This window comes from Macaca thibetana, chromosome 4 (genome assembly GCF_024542745.1).
Source record: "Macaca thibetana thibetana isolate TM-01 chromosome 4, ASM2454274v1, whole genome shotgun sequence".
Taxonomy (NCBI): Eukaryota; Metazoa; Chordata; class Mammalia; order Primates; family Cercopithecidae; genus Macaca; species Macaca thibetana.
In genome coordinates this window covers 146,544,880-146,565,804 of record NC_065581.1, presented here as the reverse complement: position 1 = coordinate 146,565,804, position 20,925 = coordinate 146,544,880, and the positions used below count along the sequence as shown (strand labels likewise).

Below are 20,925 nucleotides of genomic sequence, written 5' to 3'. Positions count from 1 at the left end.
AGATCAAAATACCCTAATGACATGCCAATACATTAGGTACTGTCAGCCATGCAAAACCTAATACATAAATACTGCAAAAGATACCAAGTTTCAGACAAAAATTACTAAGAAACGGACTTAAAAATTTACCATTAAAAAAAGTCAGCTCCACACTGTGGCTTAGGTTTGAGTCACCCTTATCTAAATAATCAGACCACGCCCAGATCAAGATTCAACTGGTCAAAAACCCATTTCCATTCCTTTTCCTTTAGTTCTAGTAAGAACACTGAAACCCAGGAAAGCAATAAAGCTGAAAGATTAGGAATATAATAAGAATCATAGGATACTGGGAAGTTATTAAACAGGTGCAGAAATAATACATTTTATAATCATTGTTTATGCATATCTTTTATCAGCTGTTTAAGGTGTTTCAAACTTCAGAGAATGATACTCATTATGGCCAATCATTTCAAGACTCAGTCACACTAAACTTCTACTTACAGTTTAACATTTTTTAGAAAATTCTATTAGTGAATTTTAGAATGTTTACATGCTTAAGAAAAATTGGATTTTCTAAATTTGTTTTCTTTGCATGAATTTAATGAAGTGAAAATTAAACAAAATACATATAGTTTTGAGTAGTCTATGTCCGAAAGTCCCTTTGACAATTAAACAATCAGGTTACAAATTCACACTTCAGAAGAGAAAGTCCATAATTATGGAATCCTAATAACCCTTATTAGAATCCAAAGGAATAAGTGATTTTAAAAGCACATAGAAAGACAAAGCTTGAGGTTATCTGTTCTTACCAAAAACAGTACATAATTTTCTTGGTTTTAAAGACAAGTGAATCACAACTTAGTAGGAATCACATTTCCATATTAACCAGCTGGGTAGATGAAACATGATGTTTGATTGAGACTACCACATACTCTCTCTTCTTCATTTATTTTATTTTTAGAGACAGGATCTTGCTCTGTCACCCAGGCTGGAATACAGTGGCGTGACCACAGCTCACTGTAACCCTGAACTCCTGGGCTTAAGCAATCCTCCTGCCTCAGCCTCCCAAGTAGCTGGGCCTACAGGAGTGAGCCACTGTGCCTGGCCCATACTCTCTCTTCTTCTAATCACAGTATTTTACTTGGTTGAAGGTAGGTCCCCAAGAGAACAAAGAATCTGAAGCACAAAATGTCGGCTCAAGAAAGAAAGGACAACTCAGAAGGTCAGTACTTCAGAAACGTACTGTTTGACCAGCCGCCAGATCTTTAAGAATATCATGGAATTGTAAGGATGCCTCTCAAAGAAAGAAAACCGTTAGTCACAATTAACCTGATCCACACAAATCAACACAAAAATAATACTAGAAAAATAGTCTGATTTTGGCAAATCATCCAAGTGATTATTATATTCACTGTACTTAGCCCATTCCAGGTGAAAATACAAAAAAAAAAAAGTAAAAAAAGAGTTCATCTGCCTTGTTAGATTTATGAGTGATATCTTCTCGGCATTTGCTCCTGAGTGAATGAAAGAAGAAATTAATCAAGGGAAGACCCTCTCCCCCTTAAAAACAAAACAACAAACAAAAAACAGAAAGTACTCCATTTGTAAAATTAAGCACAGCATAATTAACTCAGCTCAGCTGCTGGTATCACACTGGCCTCAACTGATTATACAACTTTTTAAGTCATGAAGATTAACCTGAAATTAGAAAGCCTTATGGGGAAGCTGGTATTCAGAGTGATCCTCAATATGGCCAATCGTTCTATACATTTATAAACACCATACTGATATCGTGAAGGTCCTCTGTGGATTTGGAGAAGGTGAGATTTGACCAGAAAGCTTTTCCCAATTATGACTTTTTTCTCATCTCTTCATCCCAGTCACAATCGAATGCTTCATCACCTAGTTCTGGTAAAGTGAAGAGGGATTCTTTGGAAACAATCAGTTTCTCGGTGGACCTATGGAGCTGAAAAGATTTCCTTTTACTGACACCCACGGGAGCTGTGGTTGTAGGAGGGGAGCTTGGGCCTCTATCACCTCGGTTCTTCCTTTCAGGAGGAGGGGATTTTGATTTGGATTCCAATGGGGGAGTAAAGCAGAAGTTTGCCAATTTGGCTAATGTGCAGGCATGAACCTTGCCGCTTTTATTACTGCCTGAAACCTCTTCCTCTTTGTCTCTCTCACAAGTAAGATGAGCACACCCAGTCTTGTTCCCAAGCTCTAATTCAGGCTGAATAATCCTCTTCTCAGGGGCACACATCACCTTCTCTCTTCGTCCGTGTTTCTCTGGTGGCTGCTGCGACACCTCCTTTGTCTCATCCTGCAGCTGATCAGAGATACGGTATCCTGGGGTAGATGTCAACTTTTCTGGACGCTTCACTGGCAGGGCTGCGTCTCTTCTTGTTCTATGCTGGGAAATTTTAGGACTATGAACTGCTATTTTAGTTGCACCAGGTGACACATGGCCGTGATCTTCAAAGGAGTGGATCAGTTTTGACTTCTGTTTGAAAGTAAATTTTGCCAGTTTGGCCACAGGGGAACCTGGAGGCTTAACATTTTCAATTGCAGGCTCTTCCACTTGCGCCAGGGATTTCGGTCTCTTTCTTTTGGGTGAGTCCAGCATTCTGTCTGGCCTATGTACAGGAGTGGACTGAGGATGGGAAGGGACTGTGCACTGTGCAGGCACCCTGGTGCTATTTCTGCACAACTTCTGGGCCCTCTCCTTGCACAGCTTCTGCAGGTTCCTAGGGACATGATGAGTCAGTACTGAGTCTGGTTTATCAGCAGAGACTGCTTCAGAATCTAGTGCTAGCCTTTTTTTCTTGTTACCCTCCACATTGTCTGGCCTCCATGGAGCACCTGTCTCTCCTGGTGATGGAAGCAACTCAACATCCACTATGTTCCTTTGGCCTGGCTCACTCTTCTCCTTACCCTGAGATGTGCTGTTAGAGATCTTTGAAGCCATATTTTCTCCAGATGTTTTGGGATGAGGAGACACAAGAACAGTGTTTTTAGGTTCACTCTGATGAGTTGCCATGAAATCAAACCAATCTAAACTGTCATCTCTGCTATTTTTGTGGTCAGCTGAATGTTTCCTACTTGTTGATCTATTAGGCTCCAGATACGCTGGGGGATCTAGAACTGGGCTTCCCTCGGGGCTGCCTCCAGGAGAGGAGATATGCGTGCTACAGTTGATTTCCTGCTGTGATGAAGTTCTGAAGTTTGATTCTTCCCCTGGACCATTTCTCAAGGATCCTGGAGTAGTCTCCACCTCCAATACCGGTGGTTGGGATTGGTGCACATTCTGATTCTGTAACCTGTAGCAGAGACAAATAAATAAAACATGTCTTGAAGGGAAGAGAATTTGTGCTAACCTATTCATTTCTTTAGTCTCTGAGATACTATCTTAAAGATTTAAGTCCCACATAATTCCAAGTTAATATCAAATACAACCTCCTAGAGCAGCAGAATGAAATAATCCTTTTTTAAATCAATACACAATTTACATACTCAGATAAACACTAATTTAACCTAAAATTGTAGTAAAATAAAGAAAATGAAATGGGAGGTTTGCCTACATTTTGATATCTCTCCAAAAGTCCAATTCATTCATTGAAGATTGTTTGAAGATCAGTGTAAAATCCTCAGCTTTATCTCTCACGTTAAATGTTCAAATACAAGACACACTTGTTGCTACCCGCACAGTAGCTGATTGCTGACCAAGTAGGTTGTTGGTTAACTTGCTCGGTAGTCAGTTTACAGATCAAGGAACCAAAATGAAAGACTGAGGATTATTATGTCTCACATCTCTTTACCTAGTTGAGGTACTGAGTGCATCTGAGCCTTCACCTTCCTCAGGAGTCAAGAGTCTGTGATACTTCTGTACTGGTGCTCCCACTGCCCCCCCTCCCATACTCATATTCATGGCAGACCTCCCCAGGCAACTGTGACAATCTTTCCTGCAAAGCCCAGGCATGTTTAAACATATGTACTGGGCAGCTACTCTTTTCTCAATTTGATACAGAATTAAAACCTATTTACCTTCTATGAATGAAGGGTATGTTCAGTGACAATCATTTTAAATATCTTGGGCATATCAGAAACTGAAATATTGCCAGAAGGACAACTTTCCTTTTGTTTTTATTTTACTTTAAGTTCTGGGATACATGTGCAGAATGTGCAGGTTTGTAACATAGGTATACATGTGCCATGGTGGTTTGCTGCATCCATCATTTAGGTTTTAAGCCCCACATGCATTAGGTATTTGTCCTAATGCTCTCTCCCCCCTTGCACCCCATCCCCCAACAGGCCCCAGTGTGTAATGTTCCCCTCCCTGTGTCCATATGTTCTTATTGTTCAACTTCCACTTATGAGTGAGAACATGAGGTGTTTGGTTTTCTGTTTCTGTGTTAGTGTGCTGAGAATGATGGTTTCCAGCTTCATCCATGTCCCTGCAAAGGACATGAACTCATTCTTTTTTATGGCTGCATAGTATGCCATGGTGTCATATGTGCCACATTTTCTTTATCCAGTCTATCATTGATGGGCACTTGGGGTGGTTCCAAGTCTTTACTGTTGTAAACAGAGCTGCAATTAACATACATGTGCATGTGTCTTTATAGGAGAATGATTTATAATCCTTTGGGTATATAACCCAGCAATGGGATGGCTGGGTCAAATGGTACTTCTAGTTCTGGATCCTTGAGCAATTGCCACACTGTATTCCACAAAGTTGAACTAATTTACACTCCCACCAACAATGCAGAAGCGTTCCTATTTCTCCAAAGCCTAGCCACCATCTGTTGTTTCCCGACTTTTTAATGATCACCATTCTAACTGGCATGAGATGGTATCTCATTGTGGTTTTGATTTGCATTTCTCTAATGACCACTGATGATGAGCTTTTTTTCATATCTTTATTGGCTATGTGAATGTCTTCTTTTGAGAAGTGTCTGTTCATATCCTTCACCCAGTTTTTGATGGGTTTTCTTTCTTGTAAATTTGTTTAGATTCTGGATATTAGCTCTTTGTCAGATGGACAAATTGTAAAAATTTTCTCCCATTCTGTAAGTTGCCTGTTCACTCTGATGGTAGTTTATTTGGCTGAGTAGAAGCTCTTTAGTTTAATTAGATCCCATTTGTCAATTTTAGCTTTTGTTGCAATTGCTTTTGGTGTTTTAGTCGTGAAGTTTTTGCCCATGCCTATGTCCTGAATGGTATTGCCTAGGTTTTCTTCTAGGGTTTTTATGGTTTCAGGTTTAAAATTCAAATCTTAAACCATCTTGAATTAATTTTTGTATAAGGTGTAAGGAGGGAGTCCAGTTTCTGTTTTCTGCATATGGCTAACCAGTTTTCCCAGCACCATTTATTAAATAGGAAATCCTTTCCCCATTGCTTGTTTTTGTGAGGTTTGTCGAAGATCAGATGGTTGTAGACATGTGATGTTATTTCTGAGGCCTCTGTTCTGTTTCACTGGTCTATATATCTCTTTTGGTATCAGTACCATGCTGTTTTGGTTACTGCAGCCTGTAGTATAGCCTGAAGTCAGGCAGCATGATGCCTCCAGCTTTGTTCTTTTTGCTTAGGATTGTCGTGGCTATACAGGCTCTTGGTTCCATATGAAATTTAAAGTAGTTTTTCCTAGTTCTGTGAATAAAGTCAATGGCAGCTTGATGGGAATAGCACTACATCTATAAATCACTTTAAGCAATATAGCTATTTTCATGATATTGATACTCCCTATCCATGAGCATGAGCATGGAATGTTTTTCCATTTGTTTCTGTCCTCTCTTATTTCCTTGAGCAGTGGTTTGTAGTTCTCCTTGAAGAGGTCTTCATGTCCCATGTAAGTTGTATTGCTAAGTATTTTATTTTCTTCGCAGCAATTGTGAATGGGAGCTCACTGATGATTTGGCTCTCTGTTTGTCTATTTTTGGTGTATAGAAATACCTGTGATTGGTGCACATTGATTTTGTATCCTGAAACTTTGCTGAAGTTGTTTCTCAGCTTAAGGAGTTTTTGGGTGAGATGATGGGGTTTTCTAATATACAATCATGTCATCTGCAAACAGAGACAATTTATCTTCCTTTCTTCCTATATGAATACCCTTTATTTATTTCTCTTGCCTGATTGCTCTGGCCAGAACTTCCAATACTATGTTGAATAGGAGTGGTGAGAGAGGGCATCCTTGTCTTGGGCCAGTTTTCAGGGGGAATGCTTCCAGCTTTTGCCCATTCAGTATGATATTGGCTGTGGGTTTGTCATAAATAGCTCTTATTATTTTGAGATACTTTCCATCAATACCTAGTTTATTGAGTTTTTAGCATGCAGGGGTGTTGAATTTTATTGAAGGCCTTTTCTGCATCTATTGAGATAATCATGTGGTTTTTGTCATTGGTTCTGTTTATGTGATGGATTATGTTTATTGATTTGTGTATGTTGAACCAGCCTTGCATTCCAGGGATGAAGCCGACTTGAACATGGTGGATAAGCTTTTTGATGTGCTTCTGGATTCAGTTTGCCAGTATTTTATTGAGGATTTTCATATCAATGTTCATCAGGGATATTGACCTGAAATTTTCTTTTTTTATTGTGTCTCTGCCAGGTTTTGGAATCAGGATGATGTTGGCCTCATAAAATGAGTTAGCGGGGAGTCCCTCTTTTTCTACTGTTTGGAATAGTTTCAGAAGGAATGGTACCAGCTCCTCTTTGTACCTCTGTGGTACAGATTTGGCTGTGAATCCATCTGGTACTGGGCTTTTTTTGGTTGGTAGACTATTAATTACTGCCTCACTTTCAGAACTTGTTATTGGTCTATTCAGGGATTCAACTTCTTCCTAGTTTAGTCTTGGGAGGGTGTATGTGTCCAGAAATTTATCCATTTCTTCTAGATTTTCTAGTTTATTTGCATAGAGTTGTTTATAGCATTCTCTGATGGTAGTTTGTATTTCTGTGGGATCAGTGCTGATATCCTCTTTATCATTTTTTATTGTGTCTATTTGATTCTTCTCTCTTTTCTTCTTTGTTAGTCTGGCTAGCGGTCTATCTATTTTGTGAATCTTTTCAAAACACGAGCTCCTGGATTCATTAATTTTTTGAAGGTTTTTTTGTCTCTATCTCCTTCAGTTCTGCTCTGATCTTAGTTATTTATTGTCTTCTGCCAGCTTTTGAATTTGTTTGCTCTCGCTTCTCTAGTTCTTTCAATTGTGATGTTAGAGTGTCAATTTTAGATCTTTCCCGCTTTCTCTTGCAGGCATTTTAGTGCTATAAATTTCCCTCTGAAGACTGCTTTAGCTGTGTCCCAGAGATTCTGGTAAGTTGTGTCTTTGTTTTCATTGGTTTCAAATAACTTACTTATTTCTGCCTTAATTTCGTTATTTTCCCAGCAGTCATTCAGGAGCAGGCTGTTCAGTTTCCATGTAGTTGTGCAGTTTTGAGTGAGTTTCTTAATCCTGAGTTCAAATTTGATTGCACTGTGGTCTGAGAGAGTGTTTGTGATGATTTCTGTTCTTTTGTATTTCCTGAGGAGTGTTTTACTTCCAATTATGTGGTTGATTTTAGAATAAGTCCTAGGTGGTGCTGAGAAGAATGTATATTCTGTTGATTTGGGGTGGAGAGTTCTGTAGATGTCTATTAGGTCCACTTGGTCCAGAGCTGAGTTCAAGTCCTGAATATCCTTGTTAATTTTCTACCTCATTGATCTGTATAATATTGACAGTGGGGTGTTAAAGTCTCCCACTGTTATTGTGTGGGCGTCTAAGTTTCTTTGTAGGTCTCTAAGAACTTGTTTTATGAATCAGGGTGCTTCTGTATTGGGTGCATATATATTTAGGATGGTTAGCTCTTCTTGTTGCATTGATCCCTTTACCATTATGTAGTGCCCTTCTTTGTCTTTTTTGATCTTTGTTGGTTTAAAGTCTGTTTTATCAGAGACTAGGATTGCAACCCCTGCTTTTTGTAGCTTTCCATTTGCTTGGTAAATATTTCTCCATCCCTTTATTTTGAGCCTATGTGTGTCTTTGCACGTAAGATGGGTCTCCTGAATACAGCACACTGGTGGGTCTTAACTCTTTATCCAATTTGCCACTCCGTGTCTTTTAATTGGGGCATTTAGCCCATTCATGTTTAAGGTTAATATTGTTATGTGTGAATATGATCCTGTTATCATGACACTAGCTGGTCAATTTGCACATTAGTTGATGCAGTTTCTTCATAGCATCCATGGTCTTTACAATTTGGTATGTTTTTGCAGTGGCTGGTATCGGCTTTTCCTTTCCATTTTTAGAGCTTCCTTCAGGAGCTCTTGTAAAACAGGCCTGGTGGTTACAAAATATTTCAGCATTTGCTTGTCTGTCATGGATTTTATTTCTCCTTCACTTATGAAGCTTAATTTGGCTGGATGTGAAATTCTGGGTTGAAAATTCTTTTAAGAATGTTGAATATTGGCCCCCCCTCTCTTCTGGCTTGTAGGGCTTCTGCAGAGAGATCCGCTGTTAGTCTGATGGGCTTCCCTTTGTAGGTAACCTGACCTTTCTCTCTGGCTGCCCTTAACTTGTTTCCTCCATTTCAACCTTGGTGAATCAGATGAGTATATGTCTTGGAGTTGCCCTTCTTGAAGAGTATCTTAGTGGTGTTCTCTGTATTTCCTGAATTTGAATGTTGGCTTGTCTTGCTAAGTTGGGGAAGTTCTCCTGGAAAATATCCTGAAATGTGTTTTCCAACTTGGTTCCATTCTCCCCATCACTTTCATGTATACCCATCAATCGTAGGTATGGTCTTTTCACACATATTTCTTGGAGGCTTTATATGTTCCTTTTCATTCTTTTTTCTTTTCCTAATCTTGTCTTCATGCCTTATTGTATTTTCTTTTCCTAATCTTGTCTTCATGCCGTATTGTAAGTTGATCTCCAATCTCTGATATCCTTTCTCCGGCTTGATTGATTCGTGTACTGATACTTGTGTATGCTTCATGAAGTTCTCGTGCTGTGTTTTTCAGCTTCATCAGGTCATTTATGTTTCTCTCTAAACTGGTTATTCTAGTTAGCAGTTCCTGTAATTTTTTATCAAGGTTCTTAGCAACCTTGCATTGGGTTAGAACATGCTCCTTCAGCTTGGAGGAGTCTGTTATTACTCACCTTCTGAAGCCTACTTCTGTCAATTTGTCAGTCTCATTCTCTGTCCAGTTTTGTGCCCTTACTGGAGAGGAGTTGCAATCATTTGGAGAAGAGGCATTCTTGTTTTTGGAATTTTCAGCATTTTTGCACTGGTTTTTCCTCATCTTTGTGGATTTATCTACCTTTGATCTTTGAGCTGATGACCTTTGGATGGGGTTTTTGTGTGGGGGTCCTTTTTGTTGATGTTGATGTTTTCGCTTTCTGTTTGTTAGTTTTTCTTCTAACAGTCAGGCCCCTCTTCAGCAGGTCTGCTACAGTTTGCCAGAGGTCCACTCCAAACCCTGTTTGCCTGGGTATCAGCAAAGATTGCTGCCTGCTCCTTCCTCTGGAAGCTTCGTCCCAGAGGGGCACCAGCCTGATGCCAGCCAGCGCTCTCCTATATGAGGTGTCTGTTGACTCCTGTTGGGAGGTCTCTCCCAGTCAGGAGGCACGGGGGTCAGGGACCAACTTGAGGAGGCAGTTTGTCCCTTAGCAAAGTGTGCTGGGAGAATCCTCCTAGTTAGGATTAGCTGCTCTCTTCAGAGCCGGCAGGCAGGTAAGTTTAAGTCTGCTGAAGCAGCACCCACAGTTGCCCCTTTCCCCAGGTGCTCTGTCCCGAGGAGATGGGAGTTTTATCTGCAAGCCCCTGACTGGGGCTCCCTTCTTTCAGAGATGCCCTGCCCAGTGAAGAGGAATCTAGAGAAGTAATCTGGCCCACAGCCACTTAGCCGCGCTGTGGTAGATTCCACCCAGTCCAAACCTCCTGGCCCCCTTGGCACTGTCAGAGGAAAACCGCCTACTCAAGCCTCAGTAATGGGGGACACTCCTCCCCCTACAAGCTCGATCATCCCAGGTCGACTTCAGAATGCTGTGCTGGCAGCGAGAATTTCAAGCCAGTGGTTCTTAGCTTGCCGGGCTCCATGGGAGTGGGACACCCTGAGTGAGCCCACTTGGCTCCCTGGCATCAGCCCCCTTTCTAGGGGAGTGAATGCTTCTGTCTTGCTGGGGTTCCAGGTGCCACTAGGGTACGAAAAAAACTCCTGAAGCTAGCTCAGTGTCTGCCCAAACTGCCGCCCAGTTTTGTGCTTGAAACCCGGAGCCCTGGTGGTGTAGGCTTGTGAGGGAATCTCCTGATCTGTGGATTGCAAAAACCATGGGAAAAGCATAGCATCCAGGCTGGGTAGCATAGTACCTCACCGCTTCCCTTGGCTGGGGGAGGGAAGTCTCCTGGCTCCTTGTATGTCCAGAGTGAGGTGACGCCTCACCCTGCTTCTGCTCACCCTCTGTGGGCTGCACCCCCTGCCTAAGCATTAGTCCCAATGTGATGAACTGGGTACCTCAGCTGGAAATGCAGAAATCACCCACCTTCTGCACTGGTCTCGCTGGGAGCTGCAGACCGCAGCTGTTCCTATTCGGCCATCTTGCCAGATCTCATATTTTCATTTCAAATTTCCATTTGGTCATGAGGGAGGATGACTTCATAATAAGGACTGTAGTTCCCTACAAGTAGGTCCTTTAGAAGCCCTTCCTGACAACCTAGAAATGCCTTTTTCTTATAAAGTACAATATGATCCCTCTTCTATGCGCTCACTTTGGAAAGATATTATACCAGAAAGCAGATGAGTAAGTTATTCTAAAATTCATGTATAATCATAGAAAATATAAGGAAATACCTTATATTTAAATATATTTAAATACATTAAAATGTTAATTGTACGTATCTCTGGGAAATAAGATTACATGTGATTTTTTGTTTTCTAATTTCACTGCTACTTATAAAAAACATGCTTTACCTTCATAATCAGAAAAAGGCCCCCACAATTATTGTAAACATATTGGGTTACATTCATTCATAGTAGGTTTGCAAGTATCAGTAAGCAAACCCATGTTCGTTTTTACTAATTTGAGTTACAACCAAACAAAAAAGCAAATAGCTTTCAAAATTACTACTACCTAGCATACTTTTCAGCATCAAATTGAGGTCAGGGATACTGATAATTGTTAAAATTCTATAAAAATCTCCTAAAAGATGAGAATAAGTTAGGGTAGACTAAGTTAGCCCTATTATTTCAGTCTCTCTCTCTTTTTTTTTTTTTTGAGATGGAGTTTCACTCAATCTCAGCTCGCTGCATCCTCCGCCTCCCGGGTTCAAGCAATTCTCCTGCCTCAGCTTCCTGAGTAGCTGGAATTAGAGGCGCCCGCCAACATGCCCAGCTAATTTTTGTATTTTTAGTAGAGACAGCGTTTCACCATGTTGGCCAGGCTGGTCTTGAACTCCTGAACTCAAGTCGACTGCCCACCTTGGCCTCCAAAAGTGCTGGGATTACAGGTGTGAGCCACTGTGCCCCACCTGCATTCTGTTTTGAGGTGGATAGAATGGCCGAGTCAGACTGTCACCAGTATAAAGTATAAAGCATTTTCTGGAAATAAAGCATGATAAAACTATAAATGGTTTCATTATAATTATCTCCTTAAGGAACAGAGAACTCTTTCCAAAACAGTAAAAACCCATATGCTGGTTGGGTTTTTTCTCACTTGATAAGATTGGCATTAGATTGTGTCTTGGAGGTAATTCACTTTCATTTGCACAGTACCTGGTTTTGTCGCTTTCAGGAGGATCAACATCAGAACATGCCTCTACATTATAAATAAATACCAGTAGAAAATAACATTTTAAGGCAGAATCCTATCTTTTAGATTGTCAAATACTCTCACTTCTTTCCTTTCTTTCCTCCAGGAGGGTCATTTTAAATTTGGGAAGTCTAATTGCCATCTTTCTAACACATAACAACGATTCTGAGCCTCACTTTTTCTTCTTTTCTGAATGCAGCACACGTCAGTTTCTGGTAGCTTAGATCCATCAAAATGAGCAGCCTCTCCAAAAGCAAAGCCAAGCCCAGGAGTGGCTTGAAAAGAATCAGCTACATCAAACCATAAACAACCCAAAGGAATAACTTTGGTCTAGGCACGATGCTCTGGATCATAAAATGAGCCAGGAGACCAAAAGAAAGAGGGGTGAATTTTATACGAAGTGCAAGTTTACTGCAGTCTGGCACCTGGCTATTAGCAGGATAATGCCCATCCCCACACTTCCCCAGGAAGGCTGTGCTGAAGTTTCAAAAATTAGAAAGAGAAGGCTGCTGTGAGAAGGAAAAATTCTCAAGGTTTTTTTGTTTTGTTTTGTTTTAATGTAGTCAACAATCTCAATGTGGTCCCAAATTCTTGGCCGCTGTTTCACTTTCTCATGTACTTCATTCACTAGACCCCAGCTTTGAGACCAACACCAGTAAGAGCTGCAGGTCAATTATTAAGCCATTTACACTGATCATGAAGACACCAAAAAATGGATAAACTTGCCATTCCTCACTCCTATTTCTCAGGCTCACACTCAAAGCCTAGGTTTTTGGAAGTCCACATATTTCGGGAATATAAAGTTTGGGCAAAATTTTTTTGGGAGAGTCCACATTCACACGAAGGTGTGTGACACGTTTTTTCCCATGTGTCCTCCTTGTCTATTAGTCACATTTTAATGAGTCATTAGGAAGGTAAGTTTTGAAATGTTGTTTCTGTCATTGCTGAGTTGTTATCTCAAGATAGCCAACACAATGTGGAGCAAAGACAAGCTATCCCCACCAAGCCTGCCTGAATGTCTGATACCCAGAAAAGTGAACACTAAAATGCTGGTGGGAGTGGTATTTGTGGTCACTGAGTTTTGGAGCAGTTGATTATACAGCAGTACATAACTGAAACAGTCCTCTACAGATAGTATCTGCCTGTCCTAAGAACTTACTGACCCAACACCTGATAGATAGATTTTTCCACTTAAGGCACACTTCCTTTGTTTCACTAAATGCCAAACAAGGATTTTCCATTATATGCCTTTCTGGGTTTTCATTCCTCACCTTTCAAGTCTTCTAAGCTCTTCACTCAAGAGGCTCTGCAGCTCTAGCTTTTCCAGAATAAGTTCACACTGTCTCTGATACTGCTCTCCAGGGTTTTCAGGAAACGAAGTGTGGAGGGCATTCACACCTCCTAGCAGTGCACCTCCCTGAAGGGGTGAGAACATACCAGGAGAGTCACCAGGCCAGCCTGCATAGCGGTAAGTACACTCTAGGGACCAGCAATCCCCGGGGGCTAAGACCGCCCTTTACACCCCTATGTTGAGTATGAAAATCACTTGGGGGCCTTTTTCAACTTTCTAGAGTTCACTCCCCCAGTTCTTGGTGGCAATCATTGCTCTAGGAAGCTATACTGTCACTGGTGGGCTATGAACATCCCTTGGATGTGTTGAGGGAAAAAAAAGGATCGAGGCCCACTACTTTACATCAATGGGCCAAAGCAACACCACCCATGCAGCAGACGTCTCCAGGACACTGTTTCCTCTTCGTTTAAATGGTTACCTTTGGATCTAGTTCCAGGAATCACTAGGTCTAGAATATGATCATTTTAATAACTTTTGATATGTTAATAAAGTGTCCTTTTTTTAAAAAAAAAGAAAGTTTGTAATAAGGATAAAAATTAGGTACACAAAATATCCTTACCTGCATTGAGGACTCCATGACTGACACCACCGTAATAGCATCCTCCAGAGTCACAGTATCACGAAACATCAGGCGTGCATGAGCTAAGAAAACAAAGCACATTTGTTTTTTAGGAATATCTGAGGTGAGAAATGTAATTCTCTATTCTCCCCCTCCACGCCATTTGTATTTTATGAATGAGCTATTAATAACAAAACAATTTTACTAGAACAAGCACAAAAGTCAACATTCAGCTAGCTTTAAGGTTGTTTCTATAAAGAGCCTAATCCTTCTGTGTAGCCCACACAATTCTGCATATTTATATGAAAAAGTAATCTGGGCTCCAGCAAAGAAAGGGGCTATATAAACATACATTTAATATTCAGCAACTTTAGTCCTCACTTTCTAGTCTTTTATAAAACTACACAAAATTAAAACTCATTTTTCATATCTGGCACTCCTCTTTATGATCTATGAGCTTTTCAAAGCTACCAAAGAAGCAATTCTAAATTCTGAGTATTTCTTGCCCTAATATTAGCTATACATCCTTGAAAAAAGAAAGTCCATTTGTTTTACAGTACTTTTTATTAAGCTTGTATTATTTTATTATTCAGTTCATGTGAATTCTTTTTTTAGATTTAAACAAAAGCTAAAATGTAAAAGCCAATGTTAGAAGAAAAGAATTAAGATACATGTTAGCTACATGTATGTATGTAATGGGGCAGGGCATGGCATTGTCAAGTTGGTTGTTATAACGACAGGGGTGGACTGCAACTGGCAATTACTGAGCAAGAACCAGTGATGCTACATGGGAAACAATTCCAAACAAGAAACTGTCCCACTCAAAATGCTAACAGAGTTGCCACTGAGAAACAAAATATCAGAAATAAGGCTTTCTAAGTGAATGGTATATTAAGTTCTAGGAGGTCCTGAGAAGCACAAAGATTCCTCTTTCTTAATGACACCACATTCCAGTCAATACTCATCACCTGTCCTCAGATGAGCAGCGATCTCATGGCTCAGACCCTTTATTTTTAAGTGACTATGAGCACCTTAGAGTGGGGGTTATTCTCATTCATCTTTGAATCCATGGTGCCAAGCCCCTTGCCTTGCACACAGGCAGCATTCAATACAAGCATCATTTGCTGAATGAAATAGACCTTCTGCTAATCGTATCAAGCTTTCCAACAGGCGAATGGTGGTCCGGGCAGCGTTCCGGGAATCACTCTGCCTTTGCATCTGGTAGTACCGAAGAAGAACTTGATTGCCCACATCAGACAGTGTGGGCTGCAGATTCCTTATGAGGCAGAAATAGGTTTTCATCTTTTCCATGCTCCAGAGCTTCTCTGATTTGCTTGGGTAACCTGTATATATCAGGTGTTGGGTCAGTAAGTTCTTAGGACAGGCAAACATCTCATTTTAAGGATTTTTATAAAGTTCTGGTACTTATTTGTTAAAAGTAACCTTCATGTTTTGTGGTTATTGAAATCTAGACTTGTCTGCATAGCACACAATTTTAGAAAAAAACAGTCTTATGATCTAAGCTCAGAATAATTCTGTTCTGCTCAGTAATCAATAATATTCGAGTAAACCTATTCTTTTTTTTTTTTTGAGATGAAGTCTTGCTCTGTCGCCCAGGCTGGAGTGCAGTGGTGCGATCTCTATTCACTGCAACCTCTACCTCCTGGGATCAAGCAATTCTCCTGCCTCAGCCTCCGCAGTAGCTGGGATTACAGGTGTGCACCACCATGCCCAGCTAATTTTTGTATTTTAGTAGAGACGGGGTCTCACCATGTTGGCTAGGCCGGTCTTAAACTCCTGACCTCAGGTCATCCACCTGCCTCAGCCTCCCAAAGTGCTGGGATTACAGGCGTAAGCCACCCTGCCCGGCCTGAGAAAATCTAATTTAAAGAGAACCCTACATTTAGACATTTGTTTCACATTCATTCTGGTTTTCTTTATGTGCAAGAGGCGAGCGGTAATTCCGTATCGTAAGGTTGCCCCCTTTCATCATAAGGGACATATTTACAAACAACTTTATTCTCCTTAGTGGCAGGTAGAGAAAGGCCCTTTTCCTTCAACTCATATTCTGAGGCCCTGTAAGTGGCTCCTTTCACTGCTTTCTGTCTAAGCTTTTCTCTATTGCCTGGTACTACATAGCCTACCTTGGGTATTTATTTAATTTTCTTGAAAGGGAATTTCTTTAAGTTATAGCTAATCTCTCTTTGTTACTTTGAATGCTTTGTCTGTCTTCACATACCTTTATTTTCCAAGATAAAGGAGGAAATGATACGATCCCAGTCTTCATTCTTGGTATCAAGCAAAATCAGGATCAGGTCAAATCGACTTAAGAGTGGGCTGCCGAGAGCAATGTTCACAGACACGGACTCCTGGGGGTCGTACTGGCCTTTGGGGTTCGTTGCTGCCAGGATGGTGGTCCTTGTGTTCAGCTTGCACACGAGGCTGCCAAGAGAGACAGTACAATGCACTGTGAGGTTCAGATAAAATGCAAGATTACAGCTGTTAATAAAATGGGGCTGCTCTTGCACCTTGAAAATCTACGAACTCCTATGAAAGAAAATGTTGAATGACAGGAGATATCAAAAACATCAACTTCCAACAAAGTATACTGAAACTATTCTACCTTAAAGAGAAGTAACTGTTCAATAAACACTTTTTATGCCCCTGCTATGAGCAGACCGCTCTGCTAAGTGCTAAGAAGTTTCCAAAATTAAACCAAACTCTTCTTAAGGGGCTTGCAATCTACTAGCTATAATGTAATACAAGGCAGAATATGGTTAAGTTCTAAAAGAATAAAGTTCCCAGGGGAAATAGGGATGATGTGTATTCATCTATGTGGATAGAAAAGATGAACAGAGAAGCACTGTGAAGCAGCTTTTGAACTGAGCCTTTCAAGACATCTGGACATTTTTAGGTGGAGAAAGACATGCATTTGCAGAGGGGGTGATGGTAGAGAGTGAGGATGACTCTGGAGAATAGTGACTGGTTGAAGCAAAAACTTTCTGTGTATTCATTCATTTTGTTTTGATTTTTCTAAACATGAAAGAAACAAAAAAGAGAAAGAAAGAGGGAGGGAAAGGAAATCAGAAAATATAAGGATTGATTTGGCATTGAGGTTTTGAGGAGCCATTGTGAAGGGAAGTCTGATGAGGACTGGGTTGGTGGGTGGGTTGGACAGGGTAGGACTGTGGACAGGAGGCAGGGTAGGGCTCTAGTATAATGGTCCAGTAGAGGGGCAAGGTAGTCCTAAATGGAGCATGGCAGGATAGGGATGGATGTGACATAACTTAGATATTGTTTTTAAACTAATTAATGATGGATTAGTTCTCAAAATAATGTGACATATTCACTGGCAATAACAAATGTAAAAATTGGAATCTGTAAATTTGTATGTTCTGCACTTGATGCCCATTTTTAGTTATTGTGGGATGTCTGCCTCCCAAGTCACAGCCCTATGACATCAGCTACATGTGTTACATTTGTTAATCCCTGATCTATTTCTAGCTAGCAGTTACTTCATTCCCTGAGGCTGAAAATGTTTGAGAATCTTTATTTGTGGCAAGTGGCATAAGAAGACACTCATTAAATAAGTAAGAGAAAGATAAACAAGGCATTTTTACCAAAAACTAAACCCCCTTTTAAAAAATTAGTGACAAGGAAAAATTCTGGACAGTCCACATCTTATAATTTATGTGTCAAAACGGCTTTTGTAAAGACAGTTATTTAGAACTTGGAATATAAGCTGCCATAGAACAATGTAATAAGCGGTTCCTAAGAAACCCACAAAAGCACATTTAACCCACACTGAAGTGAGACTATTTGCATTTCTTATTTAAAAATGTCCACAACACTGGCAATGAAACAAAATACAATTGCATGTGACATAATTTTTATAAAATTATTTTTAATGCGAGGTCAAATGAATTGGTCATTCTTCCTCTCTCTGACCAACCAATATTTATAGGCCATTTCCTTTGTGCAAAAAGCTGTACTGAGAATCCAAAAAGGTATATATCTGATCCCTGCCTCCAATTAGTTTACAACAGAACTGCTGGGGAAAGAAGAGGTGGCGCAGAGCGCCTGCCAGATCGTAAGTATGCAAGGAGTGCTGGTGTCAGTATCAGCATTAGTATCAGCAGGGAGAAACTTCGGTGGGGACACCTGGAAATCTATAGGGGATATAATTGGAAAGTTTTCCAGTATATGAGAAGAAAAATGAACAAAGAGAGAAAGAAGGTGGTAAATTATGCCTGAGGTAACTGGGAGAATTAATTTTCCCACTAGAAAAACTTAAGCTTAAGAATCATGCTTGTGGATCACCTGAGCTCAGGAGTTTGAGATCAGCCTGGGCAACATGGTGAAACTCCATCCCTATTAAAAATACAAAAAAATAGCCGACATGGTGGTGCACACCTGTGGTTCCAGCTGCTTGGGAGGCTGAGATGGGAGAATCACTTGAGCCTAGGAGGTGGAGGTTGCAGTGAGCCAAGATTATGCCACTGCACTCACAAAGCAAGAGTCCACCTCAAAAAAAAAAAAAAAAAAAGTTGGACGGGGGGACTAACAAAAATTTGTATGCAAAGAAACAAGGCTGTCTGAGGTGAAGTCAGCGGAAATAGGAGCAAGGAAAATACGGGAGTGGGCAGAGAAAGAGGAGATTATGAGAGATAAGTCAGGCAGATCCCTATAGCAAAGGAGGAGGACGAAGACAGTGCCAGGAGGGACAGGGTGGTCTCTGGGCATTTGAAAGTGGGGAAGACCGTATATAAACCTGATGGGAACAGACCTGTGACACAAACATTTTTTAAAAAAATAAATGGGGCTTTAGAAAACAAACACAAATCCATACTTACAGTCTAATCCTAAGTACACTGTGTGTACTAGTGGCTCACTAAATAACTACTGAATGAATTCATAGAGTGTAAGGTAACTCATTTTTCTATCCCATATGAACTCTACATTCTTCAATATTAATAAAAATAACTACATTTTTAATATCAAGCAAGCACTGCATTAGGTTTACACAGATCATCCCTAATCATAGCAACCTGAAGGGTAGGTACTATTATCACAAACCTAGAAATAAGGAAACTAGAAGTTCAGAAATATTAACTTCCCCAAGGTTACACTGAGAGTAGCAGAGCTGAGATTCAAACCTAAATCTGCCGGGCTCCAAAATCAACGCAATTTTACTTCCAGACTGTCGATTCTGCCTGGGATTTTGGACATCAATTTATTTGCCTTACTTTATATTTTATTTTCTCTAAGAGACATGGTCTCACTCTGTTCCCCAGGCTATAGTGCAGTGGAGCGATTACAGCTCACTACAACCTCAAACTCCTGGGCTCAAGTGATCCTCCTGTCTCTACCTCCCAAGTAGCTAGGACTACAGGTGTATATCACCACGCCCAGCTGATTTTCAGACAATTTTTTGTGGAGATGGACTCTTGCTATGTTGCCCAGGCTGGTCTTGAACTCCTGGCCCCAAGAATCTTCCTGCCTTGTCCTCCCAAAGTGCTGGGATTACAAGTGTGAGCCACCGTGAGCAGCCTGTTTTTGTACTACTAAATTTGGTCTTCCTTGATTGTGATTTATTGTTACAATCCTCACATTGCCTGGTACATAGTAAATGCTTAATAAATGTACATAATTTAAATGATAAACAAAAATAAATCAGCATTTCAGAAATTCAGAATTATTTTACATTCACAGGCTGTGTCATAAAACGATGCTGATACATGTTTCTTTTGCATTAAACTTCAAGAAGTAAAAACATTCCAGTTTCTGAAAAAGCTACTTTTACATTTATTTAATCCACACATTAAACATCCTAAAAACACAGAGTAGTAACTGTTCTACTAATAGCTTGTGTAACCTAACATTCTAAAGTTAGGTTGCACAAGTTATTTTTACCAGTAAAGACCCTTAAGAAAGTGCCTTTGTTTTTCTGAGGGTCTCCCATTACTCCCTTTCTGGGATGATCCTCATCTTTACTTACGGCTTTGATCACCACCTACATGCTAGTACTTCCAAATTTATCTCCAGCCTTTGGCACCGGGCGCTATATGTTCACCAAACCTTGTTTTCCCCCTGGGAATACAGCAAGATTGTATTTCCTATTCCCATTACAGTTAAGTAGGGCTATGATATCAAGTCTGGAAAATGAAGTAAAGATAGAAGAACATAAACCACTTTTAGGTCTGGCCCCTAAAAGCCTTCCTGTGCAATCTTTTTCTCTCTCTCTACCAGTGGAGTACAGAAGAGGATAAGGCCCTGGAGTCAGAGAGCCACATGAGAGAAGGAGCTTGGGCCTGGAATGATTGTCCGAGCACAGTGTACCACCCTCAATCCACATCAGATTGACATGAAAAAGAAAAACTTCCTTCTTTGGCAAAGCATTGCAGGCATGCGATGAGCACGGGTAAAAACTGACCAGTCTTCAAAGAGAAAAGGAAAGCAATAAAGACATCTCAGAAATTTGAGGTTTTGAAGTGTTACAGGAAAAAAAATTGCTTCTAGATCCCAGACAGTAAGAGGCAAATTGAAAAAAGCTTGAACAAAGGCCCAGTACATTTTCTCAGTTGTATAAAGTGACTTAGATTGAGCGAGAAATCTGCTTTAGATGGTCGTAAGGTAGCCACTGTTAAGTAATGAAGCCCACGCCTGTGTTCTTAGCAGCGCTACATACACAACAGCTGAGAGGCGGAGAAAACCCAGCCGTACACGGATGAAGGAACGGGTAAGGAAAATGTGGTCGATACATACAACGGAAAATTGTTCGGTCTTAAAAAGAAAGAAAATTCGAACACATACTACAACATGGAAGAACCTTAACCACATCATGCTAAGTGAAATAAGCCAGTTACGAAAGATAAATACTGTATGTTCCCACTCACGTGTGAAATATCGAGTAGTTAAATCCATAGAAACAGAAAGTAGAATGGTGGTTGCTAGGGGCTAGGAGGAGGAGGAAATGGGAGTTTTTTTTAATGGGTATAGAGTTTCAGTTTGCAAGATGGAAAGAGTCCTGGTTATTTCTTGTACAACGTGACTTATACTTTATTATTATAGTTTCAGTTCTGGGATATATGTGCAGAACGCACAGGTTTATTACATGGGTATACATGTGCCACAGTGGTGTGCTGAACCTATCAACCCATCATCTACATTAGGTATCTCTCCTAATGCTATCCCTCCCCTAGCCCCCCACCCACCGACAGGCCCCAGTGTGTGATGTTCCCCTCCCTGTGTCC

At 40.5% G+C, this 20,925-nt stretch overlaps 1 protein-coding gene across 1 annotated transcript in view; it reads right to left on the bottom strand.

Moving 5' to 3' along the window:
- Positions 1 to 478: 478 nt before the first annotated feature.
- Positions 479 to 20,925, bottom strand: part of MCM9 (minichromosome maintenance 9 homologous recombination repair factor) — a 122,567-nt gene continuing 102,120 nt past the window's right edge. Inside the window, exons 9-13 of the mRNA XM_050788749.1 lie at positions 15,912 to 16,114; positions 14,812 to 15,015; positions 13,673 to 13,755; positions 13,034 to 13,179; positions 479 to 3,296 (exon numbers count right to left, since the gene is read on the bottom strand). Of these exons, the coding sequence (XP_050644706.1) occupies positions 1,829 to 3,296; positions 13,034 to 13,179; positions 13,673 to 13,755; positions 14,812 to 15,015; positions 15,912 to 16,114 (2,104 nt within the window). The 3' untranslated portion in view covers positions 479 to 1,828. The remainder of the gene's footprint in view (positions 3,297 to 13,033; positions 13,180 to 13,672; positions 13,756 to 14,811; positions 15,016 to 15,911; positions 16,115 to 20,925) is intronic.